The 20,063-nt window shown below is 35.0% G+C and overlaps 2 protein-coding genes across 2 annotated transcripts in view; both read right to left on the minus strand.

The window, feature by feature from the left end:
• Positions 1-11,303, minus strand: part of LOC123655634 (neutral ceramidase) — a 46,026-nt gene extending 34,723 nt beyond the window's left edge. The window contains exon 1 of the mRNA XM_045591396.1: positions 11,087-11,303. Coding sequence (XP_045447352.1) covers positions 11,087-11,131 — 45 coding nt within the window. The 5' untranslated portion in view covers positions 11,132-11,303. The remainder of the gene's footprint in view (positions 1-11,086) is intronic.
• Positions 11,304-12,318: 1,015 nt separating this feature from the next.
• Positions 12,319-16,667, minus strand: LOC123655635 (acidic leucine-rich nuclear phosphoprotein 32 family member B-like). The gene is made up of 3 exons (XM_045591397.1): positions 16,446-16,667; positions 14,739-14,940; positions 12,319-14,150 (listed from the first exon to the last, which is right to left on the minus strand). The coding sequence occupies exons 1-3, from the start codon at positions 16,548-16,550 to the stop codon at positions 14,098-14,100; spliced, it is 360 nt and encodes a 119-aa protein (XP_045447353.1). The 5' UTR covers positions 16,551-16,667; the 3' UTR covers positions 12,319-14,097.
• Positions 16,668-20,063: the final 3,396 nt, after the last annotated feature.

Here is a 20,063-nt window from a genome sequence, read left to right on the forward strand (position 1 = left end):
GGCTCACCTAATTGTAAGCGATTTTACACACGCCTGCAATCCCAGAAACATCGCAAACGCATTGTAAACCCCCGACCCTTCTCAAGAGCTCTGGTCGCCTTACTCATAACAGAAACACAACGTCAATTGAGAGCAGTATTACTCAGCTGTGATCTACTGTAAGATTCTGTTGAGAATAATCGGCAAGAATTTCAACTAATATTTAGTACGCACTACGGCTGCGTAACGCGAAACAATACATAATTTTAATTGCTTAGTTGGTTTTCGGTTTTCAGTTGTGTTAGTAATAATTGTGATTGCAGGCAAACGAAGAAAAACCGACTTCAATTATATCGACAAGTAATACAACGTAGGTAGACGAAAAAATAGTCAAGTAAATACGCATTATCAAAAATTACTCCAAAAGTTGTAATCAGATCTCGATGAAATTTAAATGTGACCACATGATAAACATCGGCTTTCGATTAAATTAAAAATCATCAAAATCGGTACACCCAATAAAAAGTTACGCGGATTTTCGAGAGTTTCCCTCGATTTCTTTAGGATCCCATCATCAGATCCTGGTTTCCTTATCATGGTACCAAACTAGGGATATCTCCTTTCCAAAAAAAGAATTATCAAAATCGGTTCATAAACGACTGAGTTATCTCCAAACATACAAACATATACATATATATATATTTACAGTCGAATTGAGTAACCTAATCCTTTTTTGAAGTCGGTTAAAAATGTATGATGAAATGGAAGAAGACACGGATGAGATTATCTAATCGGTGTGGTTGAGATAACAGTCTTAACAGACAAAATATTCAGAATGTCCTACACTAACAATTAATGTGAAATGGAAACTACAACCTATTAAGACTTAATAATTAAGTACTAATAATATATTCTAGGACAGACAAAATTATGATTTATTTACAATTTAATTTTATTAGTCTCAATATAATTACGAGTATTATTCAATATTTCAAAATTTCTCAGAATCAGAAGAAGCGATTTCAATTTAGTTTTTTTTTTTTTTTTGTATGAAAGGTGAGTTACGGGCGAGTGTTTTGAGAAATGTTTGATGAAAATCGGTTGAGTCGTTTAAAAGTTGTGGGGGGTGAAAGTGGGGAAGAATAACCGAATGTCTGCAAATATAATCTAGTAGGGTCTCAAATGAAAGAGCATCGCGTGCACATTACAAAATAATGTGTTCAATGAAAATCGGTTGAGCCCTGAAAAAACTGGGAGTAAAAGTGGGGAAAATACCCAATATCTGCAAATATATGTATTTTTTTACGATGTATTTTAGAATTACTAATACTCGTACATACTTAGGTACTTTAAGATTGAGTTTCTTTAATCATTTTTTACTTTTCAAAGACAACTCAGGTTATTGTGTCGCGGTTTTTTTTTTTTAAATTTTAATTTAATTTTTATTTAAGCCTTGAAAATAAAACATTCATCCCAACAAGTAAATTAACATTACGTTTAAATCACATATGACAACATTAACCTTATTTTTATATCAACATTATATTCAGTTGAAACTTAAGGAAAACTGACGAGGCAATGAACTCCGGTCATTGTCATCAATGTTGCTTTATTGAGCTAATTATTAGGTATTGCTTGCACTATAAATAGTACGTTTGTGGTCTATTTTTTTTTTTTTTTTTTTTGTAAGTTTAAAAAAAGTAAAGTTTTTTTTTTTCAATGATTTTCATCACGTATAGAGGATTCTACTTACGTTTTGAAATTTATTAAGTTAAATTAATGAATCAGTTCATGCTGTGTGGTTACGGCATCAAAGAATATAGCCACCCCTCTCTTCCCGTGGGTGTCGTACGAGGCGACTAAGGGATAACACAGTTCCACTACTACCTTGTAACTTAAAAAGCCGACCGATAGCGAGATAACCTGATAACTGCTGGCTTTGAAATACACAGGCCGAAGACGGGCAGCAGCATCTTCGGTGCGACAAAGCCAGCCCTGCGGTCATCATTCACCACAAGGTCACCAAAGGAGTTCACACCATTTTTGGCCTGAACTTGTTAAGGCCTATGTCCAATAGTGGACTGCGAAAGGCTGCTATGATGTGATAAATGAATCAGTCATCAATAAATCAATCATCGTCCTTATTGAAAGATTTCTACTTGTTACAAAAATTATTTTAAGTACGGATGAAAAGGTATATTAAATTCGTGTGCTATTATAAACTTAATTTATTGTTTTACCTTAAATAATTTTGAGACACTGCTGGATTTTTATGACATTTTTTTTTTTCACCAAAAAAAAAAGAATAAACCAAAACAAAATTCACAATTCTTATTCGAATTCTCTCTAAACTACCTTCAGTTTAAAAATAAAAAACATTGAAACGAAGTCAGACGTAAAAGTATTTATTTTAAATGTAACTTGTAATGAAATCAACAAGTTTAGCAAGAACAACTTAAACTTTCATTAGTATAAAGTACCTAAATATAGTGAAGTCATTTTTCGTGTATCTTAGTTATCGATATATTTATCGAGAGACAACAAAAGATTTGATAATCATATTTGTTTTTTATAACAATGACCGATTGGTAAAGTATCTATCATAAATCGACACAAAATATTAAAGCTATCTACTTATTTCATTTAATAAATTGATAATGGATTTGGAAATCAGATATCGACTAGACAAATAAATATATAAGTAATACGTCGTATCCTGTGCCCAAAGGTTATCTGGAAGAAATCTTTCTTCAGCGATAAGATCGCCTTTGTACATCTTTATTTTTAACCGACTTCCAAAAAAGGAGGAGGTTCTCAATTCGACTGTATTTTTTTTTTTTTTATGTATGTTACATCAGAACTTTTGCCCGTGTGGACCGATTTCGACAAATTTTGTTTTAATCGAAAGGTGGTGTGTGCCAATTGGTCCCATTTAAATTTATTTGAGATCTAACAACTACTTTTCGAGTTATATCTAATAATGTGTTTTTACTTGACGCTTTTTTCGTCGACCTACGTTGTATTATACCGCATAACTTTCTACTGGATATACCGATTTTGATAATTCTTTTTTTGTTGGAAAGGGGATATCCCTAGTTTAGTACCGTGATAAGGAAACTAGGATCTGATGATGGGATCCCAGAGGAATCGAGGGAAACTCTCGAAAATCCGTAATAACTTTTTACTGGGTGTACCGATTATGATAATTTTTAATTTAATCGAAAGCTGATGTTTATCATGTGGTCACATTTAAATTTTATCGAGATCTGATAACTACTTTTTGAGTAATCTTTAATAACGCGTAGTTGCTTGACTATTTTTTCGTCGATCTACGTTGTATTACTTGTCGATGTAATTGAAGTCGGTTTTTTTTTCGTTTGCGAGCAAACACAATTATACAAATTATATTCAGTTTAAAATTTTAATTTGTAAAATGACGACTCGAGGGTGCTTTTGTGGCCTATTTGAATAAAGTTGTTTTTAATTTTTAGTTACTACTCTGTTTGTTTATATTTTGGTGTACAATAAAAAATATTATAATTATTATTATACTAAACTATTATAAGTTAGTCGTGTAATGAACAATAATATCACTAGATATAGTCAAAGTTTAAGAATTTATTTTTATAAATATACAAGATTTATAGCTCTGTGATAATTTATAAATAAATTAGAAGTAACGAAGGTCCAACAAGTTGAAACTATCAGCAAGTTAGACGAGATTTTTTTTATAATTGTCATTAATCGTTATGATGGAATTCCCTTATTCATCGGCACAAGGGCTAACGCTATAGTTCAGAAAATCTCGGTATTGAGGCAGGCATGTGTATCTGCCTATCTTTTTCCACAGTACCTCTACCTTCTTTACGTTCTTTAACTGTGATCATCTGATCACAGTTAAAGACCACTGATCTCAAATAGTATCTATTTAGATAGTAATAGTAGATCTCAAGTAAAGATATATTTCAATGCAGAGTAAGGTGCTCAGTCAAAACTCCTGGGGAGAGTCGGAAGTAAGGTCGGTAGCGCGCTTGCGATAAGCCGTTTGCCAACGAAGTTGTATGTAAAAAAAAAACATTGTTAGTGACAATGACAGTTTAAAATGTTATTTTAAATTCCAAGTTTAAAATTATTGAAGCTTTACAAAAATTAATCTAAAAAATCTGAAACTTTATAAAAGTTGTACTTGTAACTACTAAGTAGATGTGTGCACGAACGGAAAGCATCATCAAATTATTCAAACAATTAATTAAAGGATGATAATCTAACAGACAGTTGCTTTGATAAATATAATATTAAATACCACTACAGTTTCTGCCAGAACAGCGTTTATGGTAGTCAATTTTAGCAACCTAGTCGGCCTTTCCTATTGCTGTGATTTTTTTCTTTTTTCTTTTACTCTTTTATGTTATCAAAATATCACTTAACTTTTATCATTTGTAAACGGTTTCTATGAATGGCCGATAAACAAGTTATCTTTCTTTCTTCCGAAATATATGTGGAATACAATAAATAAATAGAATATCGAGAGTTTAGAATCGAGTGAGAAAGAACCTTAACTTATATCAATCTTAGAATATTTCTGATTGTAGAAAATTTAGAAAGAAACAAAATATCTTTCGTTGTTTCATAATTATTGTACCTAATAATAAATTATTTAGTGTTCCATTCAAAACAAACATCGACAAGTAAAAAAGTGTAAATTAAAAAAAAAAACCATTTTTGAGATAGCTCAAAATCTACCTGTCATATCCTAAATTTAGATAAGATCATATGACAAATACTAATTTTCGAATGCAAAAAGAAACATCAACATCGATACACCCAGCAAAGAGTTATGAGGTATCAGGTAATACATACACATAAAAAGAGTCGAATTGGGAACCTCATCCTTTTTTGGTCTTTCTAAAATAGTAACAATCCAAGAAAGATGTATTCATATCATTAAAAAAAGGATCTCATTATATATTTACATGTATCATAAATATATAAATTATAAGAACTTGTCGAATTTTATGTAAATATTTGTAGTTATTATAATCGTCTTAATTAGGACAATCTAATTAACCTGTCGCAGTAATAATTTTTTTCATTAATATTAATTAAGATATTAGTAAGATATTAGGTATAATACTTTAATTTAATTAAAACAAAAACAATAAATTAAGTAATTATATGCATATTGTTAAAATAAAAAATATGCTAAAATAACAGCTTAGTGTTAATATCGATATCGTCGTCTTGCCATCACTATTTGTACAAATCAAGAGGTAAGCCTAACCACAAAGCAGATTCGTTTACCACACTTAGCAGCTAATTTCTAAAATAAGTATGTATTCCATATATGGATCGCGTTTTTTATCATTATTAAATAAATAATGAAGTTGCCATTATAGGTTATCCCGAGTCATACGTCGTAGTACCCGAAAATCTATTGAAAAAATGTAACTCAATTTGTATTGTTTTTGGGTGACCAAGGAGGACATTAATCTTTCAAAATCGCGTTTTGCTCAAAGCCTTATGTAGTCTTATTATGCATGTTGTTTCAGGAATTTTGAAACCTAGTTACATAGTAGCAAAAAAGTGTTCGGGGTTATACTTTGCGTATGACACAGATCATTATCGTAAAATAACAGTAAATAACCTGGAATTCGATATTGTTGAAGTAAAACTTCTTTACGCATGTCGTCAGGAATAATTAAGAATTGAATAATATTCGAAAGACTTTTTTAAATAGTTGGTTGCTTTTTTATAAATTTATTCTATTTTCAAAGAAAATTAAATTGTATGTTTAATTTTATTCATATTTATCATACATATATAACATAAATAATTACTAACCTGTACTTCAATTGAGTAATTTTTTACCTTTTTGTTTTCTATAAATACACAATTTTAATTAATCAAATTATTTTAAATAAGTAATTCATATTATTAGTCGTGTGGTTACGGCACTAAAGAATTTAGCCACCCCATCTCTTCCCGTGGGTGTCGTAAGAGGCGACTAAGGGATAGCACAGTTCCACTACCACCTTGGAACTTAAAAGGCCGACCGATGGCGGGATAGCCATCCAACTGCTGGCTTTTTAAATGCACAGACCGAGGACGGGCAGCAGCGTCTTCGGTGCGACAAAGTCAGCCCTGCGGTCACCAACCCGCCTGCCCAGCGTGGTGACTATGGGCAAAAACCCCCATGAGTTCGAACCTAAAAATAAGGCCCTCAGTTCCCGGCAGCCCCACTATTCCCGGCTACGGCAGCGGCCGTGGTAACGGTGGGGTAGAGGGTGCTAAGAATCACCGGGGTACGGGAGGCTGCCATAGAAAAATATTCCTGGCTACGTATAATGGACGCACGCTACGGTTGGACCATCACCTCACCGAACTTGAGGTAGAACTTAGTCACATTAAGTGGAGCATACTGGGGTTGTCTGAAGTCCGAAGAGAGGGAGAGGACACGATGATCCTGGACTCCGGGCACTTGTTCTACTTCCGTGAAGGTGATGGGCTTTCCCAAGGTGGCGTCGGTTATCTGGTTCACAAGACTCTCACTAACAACGTTGTGGAAGTCAGTAGTGTGTCGACCCGGGTAGCGTACCTTGTACTTAAGCTCACCGACAGGTACTCCCTGAAAGTGATACAGGTATATGCGCCGACCTCGGCACACTCTGACGATGAAGTCGAAGCCTTGTATGAAGATATTACAAGGGCCATACATGGCACTACTTCGACCTTCTACAGCGTTGTTATGGGAGACTTCAACGCTAAAGTGGGAGTACAAGGCCGCGACGGATCGAGCATCGGACCACACGGATTGGGGCACAGGAATCACAGGGGGCAGACGCTTGTCAACTTCCTCGAATCGGAGGGGCTCTTCTTGATGAACTCATTTTTTGAGAAGAAGCCCCAAAGGAGGTGGACATGGCAAAGCCCCGATACTGTGACGAGGAACGAGATAGATTTCATCATAGCGGATAAAAGGCATATATTCAGAGATGTCTCAGTGGTTAACAGGTTTAACACCGGCAGCGACCACCGGCTAGTACGGGGCACTCTGAATATATGTCTCCGAAAGGAGCGGACCCGCTTGATGAAATCTACTCTCCGACCTACGCTGCCCCAAATACTATGTGGCTCCGAGCAGTTTCAGTTGGAACTCCAAAACCGATTCGATTCGCTGGAAACTACTAGCGACGTGGACGAGATAACCGACAACGTGGTGAAGACGGTGTGTACACTGGGTCGCAGACACTTTCCACCAACAAAGCCAACGAAGCAGTCCAAACTTTCTCCCGAAGCCTTGGATCTGATGCGGCAGAGGCGCGAGTTGCCGGCTGCTTCGCCAGAACAGAGGGCTCTTTCCAAGAGGGTACGGAAAATTATTCGCCGAGACCTCCGCTGCTCAAATACGAGAGAGGTTGCTACTCTGATTGAGCAGAATAGGGGGTCCAAAGTTTTCCAAAGACCATTGGGGAGAAGCCTTCTTGCGAAGCTTAAAACAGCAGATGGCAGAACCGTCTGCTCTCGCCCTCAGGTCCGAGAAGAGGTTGAGAATTTTTATGGACAGCTGTACTCGTCGAGCGCACGCAAGCCTGCGACTTGGGACACCGAAGATCCACGGGCACCATTGTTGCGCCATTATTTGGAGTGTATCCCGGACTTCGAAGAGGATGAGATTGGTGCAGCGCTCGGGCAGCTTAAAAACGGAAGGGCCCCGGGGGATGACGGAGTTACCACTGAACTCCTTAAAGCCGCAGGGCGACCTGTCCTGAAAGCCTTGGCAAGACTATTTAACGCCGTCATCCACCGAGGTACCACGCCGGAGGCGTGGTCCAGGAGTGTGGTGGTGCTGTTCTTTAAGAGAGGCGATAAGTCTCTGTTAAAGAATTACAGACCGATCTCACTTCTGAGCCACGTCTATAAGCTGTTTTCGAGGGTTGTTACGAATCGTCTCGCCAGAAGACTCGACGAATTCCAACCACCGGAGCAGGCTGGGTTTCGAAATGGCTACAGCACCGTGGACCACATCCATACTGTTCGGCAGATTATCCAAAAGACGGAAGAATATAATCAACCGCTGTGTATGGCATTTGTGGACTACGAGAAAGCCTTCGACTCCGTCGAGACCTGGGCTGTCCTGGACTCTCTGCAGAGATGTCATATCGACTGGCGATATATCGAGGTACTAAAATCTATGTACGACGCGGCGACGATGACCGTTCATGTCAATGACCAAAGAACAAGACCTATTTCCCTCCGGCGCGGGGTAAGACAGGGGGATGTAATATCACCGAAACTGTTTACCACTGCGCTAGAGGATGTTTTTAAGACCTTGGATTGGGGGGAACGGGGCATCAACGTCAACGGTGAATTCATCTCTCACCTTCGTTTCGCCGACGATATTGTCATCTTTGCGGAGACGCTGGATGAGTTAGGCCAAATGCTGGCCGGCCTAAACGAGTCCTCCCGACGTGTCGGTCTCTATATGAACTTGGATAAGACGAAAGTTATGTTTAACAACCAAGTCATACCGATACCGGTATCGGTCGATGGTACCCTTCTCGAAGTTGTTCAGGATTATATTTACCTAGGCCATACTATCCAACTAGGCCGCAACAACTTCGAGAAGGAGGCCGATAGGAGGATTCGGTTGGGCTGGGCGGCGTTTGGCAGACTCCGTCGAGTCTTCACTTCGAAGATTCCGCAATGCTTGAAGACAAAAGTTTTCGAGCAATGCGTCCTGCCTGTGTTAACATACGGAGCCAAGACGTGGACACTGACCAAGGGACTGGTCCACAAGTTTAAAGTCGCTCAACGTGCAATGGAACGGGCTATGGCCTATGTCCAGCAGTGGACTGCGATAGGCTGAAGTGAAGTGAAGTGATTATTAGTCAAAATTATTGGGGTCAAAAACAAGGCCTTGTCTTAACTGAGATAACTTGTTATTCCTTCGATAAAAGAAATAACGAAAATAAGATACATCGTAACTTTGTAAAAAGTTGAAATGATTAAATGTTATTGTACTTTAAAATAATGTCAATATTTAATTACTACCTAATATTTTAAACATGAACGTTTGTGAGGATGGATTTATTTTTGTTACCTACTCTTTCACGCAAAAATTTATTATTGATTGTTTTGATTGCATCAGCCTGTTACATTCCACTGCTGAATATAGGCATTTTTGTCCACGTAGAATAAAAGTCGGCGGACATAATATTCCCCTACTATGACCAACGGTTGCTATCAGTATTAGGTGTCTATGATAACCCCTATGAACCTAGTGATATAAAAAAAACAACCGTGACCGACAGCTTAACGTGTTCTGCGAGACCCGATACGAAGACCCACAAAGATGAGACCCAGTTCGACAGTGGCGTAGCGTAGTTGGGGCGGCAGTGAGTCCGAATAGAAATATTTGCACAAACGCAAGTATCCATCTCGAGCGGAACTCGAACCCCGAATCGCCATGTTTGAGCGCATACAAGGCACACGCACCACTACACCAAAATCTTACTGATTTCAATAAAACTTGATACGTAGATAGCCATAAGTCCGCTCGTTGTACTACATAACTGTCTTCAAGCTTTATTTGTATTCGTGGTGTACAATCATTACAGTATAAAACCAAATCGCTTCCCGCTGTCTGTACGCTTAGATCTTTAAAACTACATCGCGGAATTTGATGCGGTTTTCTTTGCTAGAGTGATTCTAGAGGAAGGTATATAATAAAATAAGTAGAGTAATATAAAGTAGAGGAACACTGATAGTTTTTGCAACCGTGCGAAGCCCGGGCGGATCGCTAATAAAGTATAAATAAGTAACTTGCGACATTGACCATAAAAACTTTTTTTATTTAAGTAACATTGATTTATATTATAAAAGAAGACGAAAACCTTTTACTGTGGCCATGGATTTTAATTAAAAATTTATTTATTTTTCTTTACATAATTGCGTTTGCTAGCTAACGAAAACAAACCAACTTCAATTTCATCGACGAAATAATACAACATAGGAATACGAAAAAAATAGTCATTATTAAAGATAACTCAAAAAGTTCTCGTCAAATCTCAATCAAATTAAAATAAGCCCACATGACAAGGACCGCCATTCAGTTACAAAAAGAACCATAGAAATCGGTCCAATCTGTAAAAAGTTATGATGTAGCACACATGAAAAAGTTTGATTTAAATTAAAGTCGGTTAATAGTAAAGAAATTAAATAAATAAATGTATGTTAATTCTTCTTGTACACAAAAAATGTTAATTGTCCATTAAACAATCATTGAAATCACGCGCTAATTGTATCTTGTCAGCAAAATAATATGTTTAGACCGCATCGCACGTAATATATGTATTTGTATTTATATTTTTATTTTTACGTTTATAAAAACTTTTTAACCTTTATTTAAAAAAATTTTAACCTTTATTTACCTTTTAATAAAAACACAATTTTTAGCTTTTGTAGCCAAATTTACTATTTAATTAAATTAAAATAAAAAAAAACTGTTCAAATAAGCTTCAAAAGCACTTTAGAATCGTCATCTCAGAAATTAAAATTTCAACTATCGTTAAAAGTGAAGCTACCACCGATACGGAATTTAGATTCTACAGAAACGAATTGGCAAGAAACTCAGCAGTTACTCCCATTAAAAAAATCTTAAGTTATTATCTATACTAATATTATAAAGCTAAAGGGTTTGTTTGTTTGCTTGAACGGGCTGATCTCAGGAATTTCTGGTCCGATTTGAGAAATTATTTCAGTGTTACGTAGCCCATTTATCGAGGAAGGCTTATTACAATATTTTAGTACATCTCTTTTCACAAATTAACGTGGATGAAAGCGCGAGGCACATCTAGTTACATTATAAACATACAAAATTATAACATTTTTGCATGTTGTTACTTTTGACAATTGATTTTTTTTTCTCATAATGGAGAAAGTCGTGTGTCTAGCTGGTATGTTACAGGCTGAATCAATAATCAAATTTATTTTTAATTAAAACTAATTATAAATATTATTAATTTAAAACTCCCTTACTTCTAAAGATAATGTAAGCAAAAATTGAAATTTTTATATTTATTTATATCGTATATATTGTTTTGTTTACCTTGAATTTCATCCAATCACGATTAAAATTAAATAAAATGTACATATAATTGCAGTTCTTGTAAATTCACATTTTACCGTTTATTAACAATCACTGAAAGTTAGTTATACTAAGTGTTATGTAGATTTCTAAACAAAGCTCGCGTTTAAAACACGCATATCGCGCGAACGTGTTCGGAAGCAAAACAAGCACGTCCTTCCTTTTATGCGTCTTATTTTCAACTGATTTTGTTTTTCGGTCAACTCGGCATCGGCACTCGCCATCATAGATTATACACTTATATACTGGTACTCGCCATTCTGCATTTCGCGTCAACCGTCTACTATTCATCCCAACAATAGTAGTCGATCAAAGCAGTAATAAATACTAAACTTTTTATTATTGATAAATTGATAAGCTTAAAATCATACTTTCATGACAATTTCACGTAGTCAATTAAAACGACCGGAAGATAATATGCAGCCGCAATAACATTTATGATAACGTGTAAAAATATTTTTGCACTATTTTTGATATTAAAATATATTTATTATACCAACAATAACAAGTATATTGTTTGATGTTAGAAATCTTTCTTGCAATTTTAAAATACGCGCTACTTATCAGTTGATTTTATACTACACAGATAATAAAGGTCAACTTAATAGCGACATCGAGAAGACGACCTTGAACCAGAAGTGTGCATTAATTTTACTAGATGTCGCTAGAAGTGTAGACTAAATTATATGCGATTTTTCTTTTTAGTAAGAAAATTAAGCGATCGTATTAACTATAAAGTTCCTCAAGCAGAGTAGATATCCATATATAAAATGTCAATATTTTCACGTAGTTATATTCTTTTGAAATTTAGTATTTTTTTTTAATTAAATACCTAATAAGATTTATTGCATTATCTGTTTAGTTACCTACATGTTGTGATAACGTGATAAAATAATATAATGTGGCAACTCGATTTTTTTTCATAGCATTTGTAATATTGCTTTTCGGAAATTCATGCTATCTAGCTTCAATGTGGACTACAAGAGTATAAATCGACATCGCTCAGCAAGTGCCTTTCTACGTGGATCTTCCAGTGATAACATCTTATCTTTTATGTAATAGGAATCAATGAATCATATAAAGCTACGAAGCAGCGAAATCTTTTTAAAATTATTGTAACCTGTTTGGCGATGCTACGGACAGCTTTTAAACCTCTAAAAGACAAATAAATAGGCTGAGGAAACAAAATAACGTTTTACTTAAAATCGGTTGTATTTACATTTCGTCCATCGTAGAAAATCAATAGTGTTCAACATCACAAATAAATAAAAATCGTACTAAGGTATTCACAGTAGTCGTATATCGTACACAACATGCGACAGCTCATTCTTACCATAAACGAAAAGCGACACGTTACAATTAAGAATTTGATTAATTTTTTATTTCATTTCAATGTTATCAATTTAAATAGAAATACAAAAGGTCAAGTATTCATATCGATGTGAATTATGCTAAATTTAATAATCACTCGTCTTTTAAGAGCGCCGGATTCTGAAGTAAAAAAATAGTCATTCACGATTTGTATTTATTGAATCGACCGGCCGCCCGGGCCGGTAGAGATCGAGGTGGACAGGCGGTGTACGCGTCCATCGCCGTTCCGGCCTAGCGGCCGTGCGGCGATGTACAGCGAGCGACGAGTGTTTTTCCACGCACGCGACGCGTTGCCGTGGCTTGGTGAGGGCCGGCAGACGCGCGGCGCTTGCGAGGTGCGGGGTACGGGGTACGGGGGCACAAGCCGGCGCGCGGCAAATCGAACGAGGCCACGCGCTCGCGGGAGGGGACCGACGCCGCTCGCCCTCCCTACCGGCCTCGCTAACTCCCGTCGCGTCCCTTCGTCGAATAACATACCAACCTACGTACTAATCATTTTTAAACCTAGAAATCTCTTTTTCCACACTTCAAACGATGGAATACAAAACTGCGGGAGTTCTATCCTAATTAACAATATGGACAATATTACAGGCAGGTTTTTAAGGTGTATCATCGCTATCGCGTTGTGGCCGTCGCGCTCTCTTTATCAGTCGCTAGGGGAGCGGGCGGCGGGCGCGCGATGTGCTTCAAGATAATGGCAAAATTGTGATGTTTTTCTAATATTTGCAACAAATGTAAGTATTCGTCGGCGATTGCAATTTAGTGATGCGCACTCGACGTCGGCACCAAACTCCTCGAGTGAAACAGATTCATTCAATGAGTTTTATTATTGTTAACGGTTAGAAAATATGTTTAGTATGAGGTAGGAGTTAGAGTCGACGAAGCAGCGGAGGTATAGGAAAGGCAAATCGCGATTTCTTGTAAACAACAGGAGCATTTAAATGAATGCAATAACCACGCTATTTTACATTACTGTGCATAAACTCTCAGGCTTCCCTTACACTAAATATGTACACACAAACTCTCATCAACAACAGGAAAATGAAGAATTGAGCTTTGTGACTTAATTGCTTATTCTATATTATTAATTAAGACAGCGGGCCGGGTTATTTCTATATTTCATTACAATGTCAATAATAATTATACTACTGTATATAGAAAAATATCACAACTTCACCATTTGGGCTTACAGGTTAACCTAAATACAGAGTGGATTTTCACTTAGAAATAAAGTTTACTTTCGAAAACACATTTGTACATTTCATGACAAAATTCAACAGTATTCTACTAAGTCTTAACTAATTATTTGTTGCAGTAAACTTGAAAAAAAATTGATACATCGGTACCGAACTTAAACATTAAACTTTTTTAACTCTGCACTGTATTAGACTTAATTACGTTTTTTTTGTCATTCAAATAGAAGTGCACCCGTTTTAGGTGGGAGTGATGTCGGCCACGCGTGTTCCCAACTGCCGCCTCTTGTGTTGGGGCTGTCGCTTGCAGTCAGTTGGGGCGAAGCGCGGCCGCGCCATTCCGGGGCGTCACATACACTATATTACTTCACTGTGACATTGTCTTTAAAAAAAGAGGCACGAGACGTATTACGCGTCATCCTCTTCTTCTTCACCTAATAACTCCTCTTCAACTTCCTCATCTGTAACAAAATTTCGCCTTCAATACAAAAAAAAAAATTCGTAACCAAGAAATTAATACAATAGGTAAAATAATTTGTGTGTTAAGTATTTCACCAATTTCAAGTTATAAATAACTATTAAAATCGACTGTACGCGTTACTTGTATGGTTTCAATGACCTCTTAGACTAACATAACAATGACGATGAAAACGTGCTTACTCCGATTACCGTTTACCGCGTGTGTCTATAGATTTAGAGAAAGGGCAAAAAATCGGAAGTCTTCCTTTTAAAAAATTATATTGATAAACAAATAATAACTTTTCTATTGCTTTTTTTAAACTACATTCTCTTATCTTTTTTACTCTACCTATTATTCGTTAATTGAAAAAATAATACGAATATTTAGAAATACATAAATAATCCAACAACAAACTTTTCGCGCGCTTTGAAAACTCGCGCCAAAATACATTATACGATTTCGTAACATTTTGTAACTTTATGTACTCTTTTCTTTTGTTAACGTATTTATTGATTCTCAATGTGCACCGTAGCTAATTATATTGCGACAGTTATTCCTTTTAATTATTATTAACGTCTAGTTTGTTTACCGTCGAGATCGTCGTCCTCTCCCTCCCCTAACTCCTCCTCATCCTCCTCGCCCTCCTCCCCCTCAACTTCCTCGTCATCATCTTCCTCTCCCTCTCCCTCTTCGAACCCTTCTACCAAATCTTCTTCCTCACTGTGGGCCTCATCTTCACCGCCACCTCCGTTCTCCTCCTTTCGGGCTTTTTTCGCCTCTGAAGGTTTTTCCTGAACAAAATTAACATTACGTTAGAACATGTTAGTACGTCTTACATTTCGTGTAATACATATTATATCATTCCGCATCAAATATTAAAAATTCATACTTATTATACAAGACCACATTCTGTACTTTGGTTATACCTCGTGTTTAACCGCTGTAAGTACATCTTCATATTTAAATAATAAAATTCACTGTACCTGGCTGTAAGCCAATAACAAATTTCAATATTTACATCAACCGTGAATTGTTGGCGGATAAAATAATTTACAAATACGGCGTACACAGCTTACGTGCAAGATAATAAAACGCAGGTGACAAGGATTCGTAACAATAAAGAAGCGTGGGTTATTAAGTACGGGGGAAAGAGACGCTGAACGTGGGGCCGGCGACATACGGCCTATTTTGCCATGACTATGGGGAGAGGATGGCGGTCAGTGCGCATAGCATATACGCTGACGTAGTCTTAAAACCGCCAAAACTACTATGAATCAACACCTACTAACAATTAATAGAAATAATCACGCGGTAGGATTCAAATTTTGACGAACCGCATTGATAGTTTCTTTTAAGCGTACTTTGAGGTTATGTTTGCTACGCGCTTGTTTGTGGCGAAATTTAGGTTACGCCGAGCGAAAGAGACGGGAGACTTCACTTCCTATTTTCAATTTTGGTTTAAATTATGTAAATATATCTAAATCTAGCAATCACAGCCTACTTTCGTCATACGAGTGCACTTATACCTAAGTCTAATCAATGTGGTTAAACAAAGCGAGTATAAATTACACAGAAAACTCCAACATGCAAATAACGCCGGGTCATTGACTACTACTTTAAGTGGAGAATGGTTTTTGAGAATTACAGCATCGTAGATTTTATTTATATTATGATATAAACGAATAAATGTTGAAATAAAATCGCTTTGTCTAGGACAATTGTTTGACGTTACATTACCTACATGACAGTCACACGCCGGCCATGTTACTCTACAGTAGCGTCACGCTACTATGAATGTAAACTGGGTACGATAGCAGGTTAAAAATAACTAATGCTACGCAATAAAATCAATAACAAATACGTCCTCAAAGGCATTTTAAAGAATGTAATACTATTTTATATGAATTAGCCATATTAACCAGTCAGCGTACGTTCCCGCGCCATGTTTTTTTTTCTGCCAAGGTCATACCTCTGTATCGAAAACGAGTAAACAAAACTTAGAACCGCCAAAGATTGTAGTTTTCATGCTCTAAAATCATATGATATGAAATGATGGAAGTCATGGTTAAATACCAATGTTCTGACTCATCGATTGCCTCACACGTTGTGAAGTTAGAACCAGATAGTCCAAAAATACGCCGGTATTAACGATTCCTACTTTAGCGGCAAACCAAAGATCATAGCAAACACGTGGTATATGAAACTCATCGAAGACACGAATGTGGCCCATATAATAACGTTCAATAAAATGGCGAGCGTCTAAAACGAATACATACAATTTGACATGTGCACTCACCTCTGCTGCCCTTTTGGCTCCTTTTAGGTCACTTTTGGGGTCCCCAGTCTTCTCATCGCCTACCTTGTCTACTGCCACTTCACTGTTATTTTCGCTGGAGCTCATGATTTTTCTGATATTTGTGTTAATTACTAGAAATACTCAAGTAATGTATACGACTGCCCCGAACCGACGCGCGACTGACTGATCGAGTGAGCGGGCGGGCGAGATGGAGATGAGTTTGAAAACGAAGATGGCGCGGGCTTCTACAAGCCTTGCGTCTGATTGGTTGAACGCGGCAGCAGTTTGACGAATAGCAAAAGACATATAGTCAAAAACTTTTTAATTATTTTCTTATACAATCATTTCTACAATAACGACCTCTATAAATATTATATTTAAAAAATATCTATTATTTCATTTAAAAATAACATATGTGTTAAAGGGTTTCAAACGAATTGTTCAATAAAATTAACTTATAATGACTTCCGGTTTATCGAAAGTCTTAACAATAGTATTCTATAGGAGCATTAAATAGAATCGGATATAGGAGTCAAAAATGCGGGAAAATAAAAAGTTGTGACAACTTAGGTAATTTTATGTTTTTTTTAAGTATTATTTACTTATTTCAAAACTAAACTACATGTTGTTATAATTTTTAAATATTTAGGTAAGTTAGAAAGAAAAATAATTAATCATTATAAATTTCAATCGTATTTTTAAAAAAAATATTGACACATGTAGACTTTAATTTATATCAAAAGACGCGAAATGTTTTACGTAGGCGATCAAGAGAATAAATTAATTATTTTTATATAATTTGAAATATCTTAGTATTTAAATTATACAGAAATGGTTTTGCTCAGGCAAATAGATCATATTATATAAGTGCAACTTCCTAATATACCTAAACTTAATATTTTTCCGCCAATAGCTTAAAAATGTACAACAGCATTTATCAGGTTACCTTCTTTAACATCAAAAATTATAAGCGTATATTTTATTTGGGCGTCTCAGCAGTAACAGTAGATAGTAAGTAAAATGCATAGTACTATGACAGATGGCTTCTGTTACTCGGAATATTGTTTAGTTTCTATTGTATAATTGCATGCTGTGTTTACTATTAATTGGTTTTTGTATTTAATATTAGTTTTTAGTTCTTTATTTTATAAATGTGTTAGTACAAACACCGTTTATGAATCATTTTGATAAATAAGTAAACTTTAATCATCAGTCTTAAATTTACACCCCCTTAGAAACAGAATTTCTCAAAAATCTTTATCGGGCACAGATTATAAGGCCTGCCTTACGGTACAAGTGACATACGACACCAACAATTTATACTACGCCAACTAGAATTTTCGGTAAGTTGATTTTTTTAATGCGAAACGATAAAATATGTTTTTATATGTAATAAAAAATTGTGAAATTGCAATCAATAAATTAACTATTAAAGATACCAAATTTCAAAAAGTTTCTATAAAAGGTATCAATCACCTTTTCCCTTTTATAAGCCTCCAATGTAAAGTTCACTTTTATGAGTTAGCTTACTATAAATTACTGGTGTCGGTTGTACTTTTATATAAGTACAACATATCGACATATAAGTCATAAAGATTCAAATAATTCATAATTTATTTAACAACAAAATCAGAATAAAGGAAAAAAATTAAAACGACTATCGAATTTAACACTATTTTACTATTTTTATTAATATTTTACAAACTGCATCACAATCATAATGAGCAATGCCTATTTTCATTTAAAAAATAATAAGCTATAAAAAATTAGCCTTCTCGGACTTCAGTAACAATTCAGTTAAAATGATCATTATTTAGTAATAACATGAGTTTATTGCGAACCAAAGAAATAAAACATTAAACATTCGTCTAGTATTATTGATAGCTAGCCTAGAAAATAATGAACTATGAGCGTACAAAAACGGCCTTATATTTACACATTCCATTTTCAAATAAACATATCACAGGCATAGATGTTCCACAATTGATTCGATGAGTCAAGTTACACAATATCCAAAATATAATTCTCATTTTTATTTAACTTAACAACTGTATGAGTATATCACACGACGAATAATTTATCGATATTTTTAAAACAGGACAATTACCTATATTAGCGCGTGATATGAACAAAAACTCATGTTACATTCTGTATATTAGGTACTAAGAGCTTCATCGGTTACTCTTTTAACATTGGCATTGTATGTGGTTTCTCTTCCTTTTAGATAAATTACATTGCCTGCTAGATTATATATGTATTATTTTGTACACATTTCTTTTATTGAATTCTAATATTTTTCAGATATCGTATTAATGGTATGAATAAGAGACAATTATTTTTTGACCATTTTATTGATGATTTTCATGCAATATTTTAATGTGAAGCCACGGTCCTATTACGTACACATTTAATAATATTTATACAGTATTTTGTTGCCATTGTACCACACATATTTGAAATAAGAATAAAGATTTTTATTTGGGGTTAATTATGTCAACTACATTATATGACATGTACAAAAAAAATCAAAAAAGTTTATTTCATTGTTTTATCAAGAAAACGTAACTATTTGATATTATTTTACTAACCTCAACTATAATAATTAAAAAAAAAAAACAGAAGTAGCCATAATACATAAAATGAGAAAGTTTACATTTTCACATCTACATACAGACTTACAGAGTCTATCGTTAAATTAACAACAACTAAATACTAAGCTAAGGTTTTGCTTCATTTTAATGAATGACCAATGACAATGACCATTATAATGGAAAAAGAACTTTATTACAGAGTAACAAATTCCACAAAACTCGTAATACAATAATTTTGTATAAGACAATACGCTCTTATTCTTTATTTTTTTTCTTAACTAAGTTACTTTCGTGACACAAAAAATGTTTTAACTTACAATACAATATAATCAATACAAATTCCTTTGCAAATCGGCTTACGACCGTACCTTCACACTTTAAAGTAGATAAAACAAAATAATGAAATTTACAAAGTTTAACCGTCGAACGCCTAAAAATATGAAACACCAAATTTAAAAACGGCCATATGTTCGAAAAATAACGGTTCGTGAACAAAACGATTTGTTTTTTAATATAGGAACCGAGCTTTTGTAAAGACAATGGAAAGCAACAAAAGTATACGATGAAACACGTGTTTAGTCGAGTACGTGGCGTTTTGGCAACAAAGTTTTTACTGTAAATATAATCCAGTTAAGCATAGTGCTTTAGTTTTCTTATCAACGCAATAAAATGTAAAAAAAAAACGTCCAAAAAGGCAACGTGACTCATATAAATAATCTAAGTAAATATTGTCAACTGGATTTTTGGACTAAAACAATCTATGGAAAGTTTCCATCAATGTCCCAGATATTAACGAAATAATTTGTTTCAAATCGAGACAACTAAACGCCATATAGAGTAACATTTAATTGAAAATGTTGCTTAGCCGCATCGCATCACTGCATGCCGTGTTCCTCGCACACATATCATAACGAATGTAATGCTAATGTTTCACATCAAAAATTTAAAGTATTTTATATACACATAAATAATCCCATTATGTGTGTAAAATTTTAAATGAAAATGTAATGAAAATTCAAAATTTTAA

This window comes from Melitaea cinxia, chromosome 8 (assembly GCF_905220565.1).
Source record: "Melitaea cinxia chromosome 8, ilMelCinx1.1, whole genome shotgun sequence".
NCBI classification, from domain to species: Eukaryota; Metazoa; Arthropoda; class Insecta; order Lepidoptera; family Nymphalidae; genus Melitaea; species Melitaea cinxia.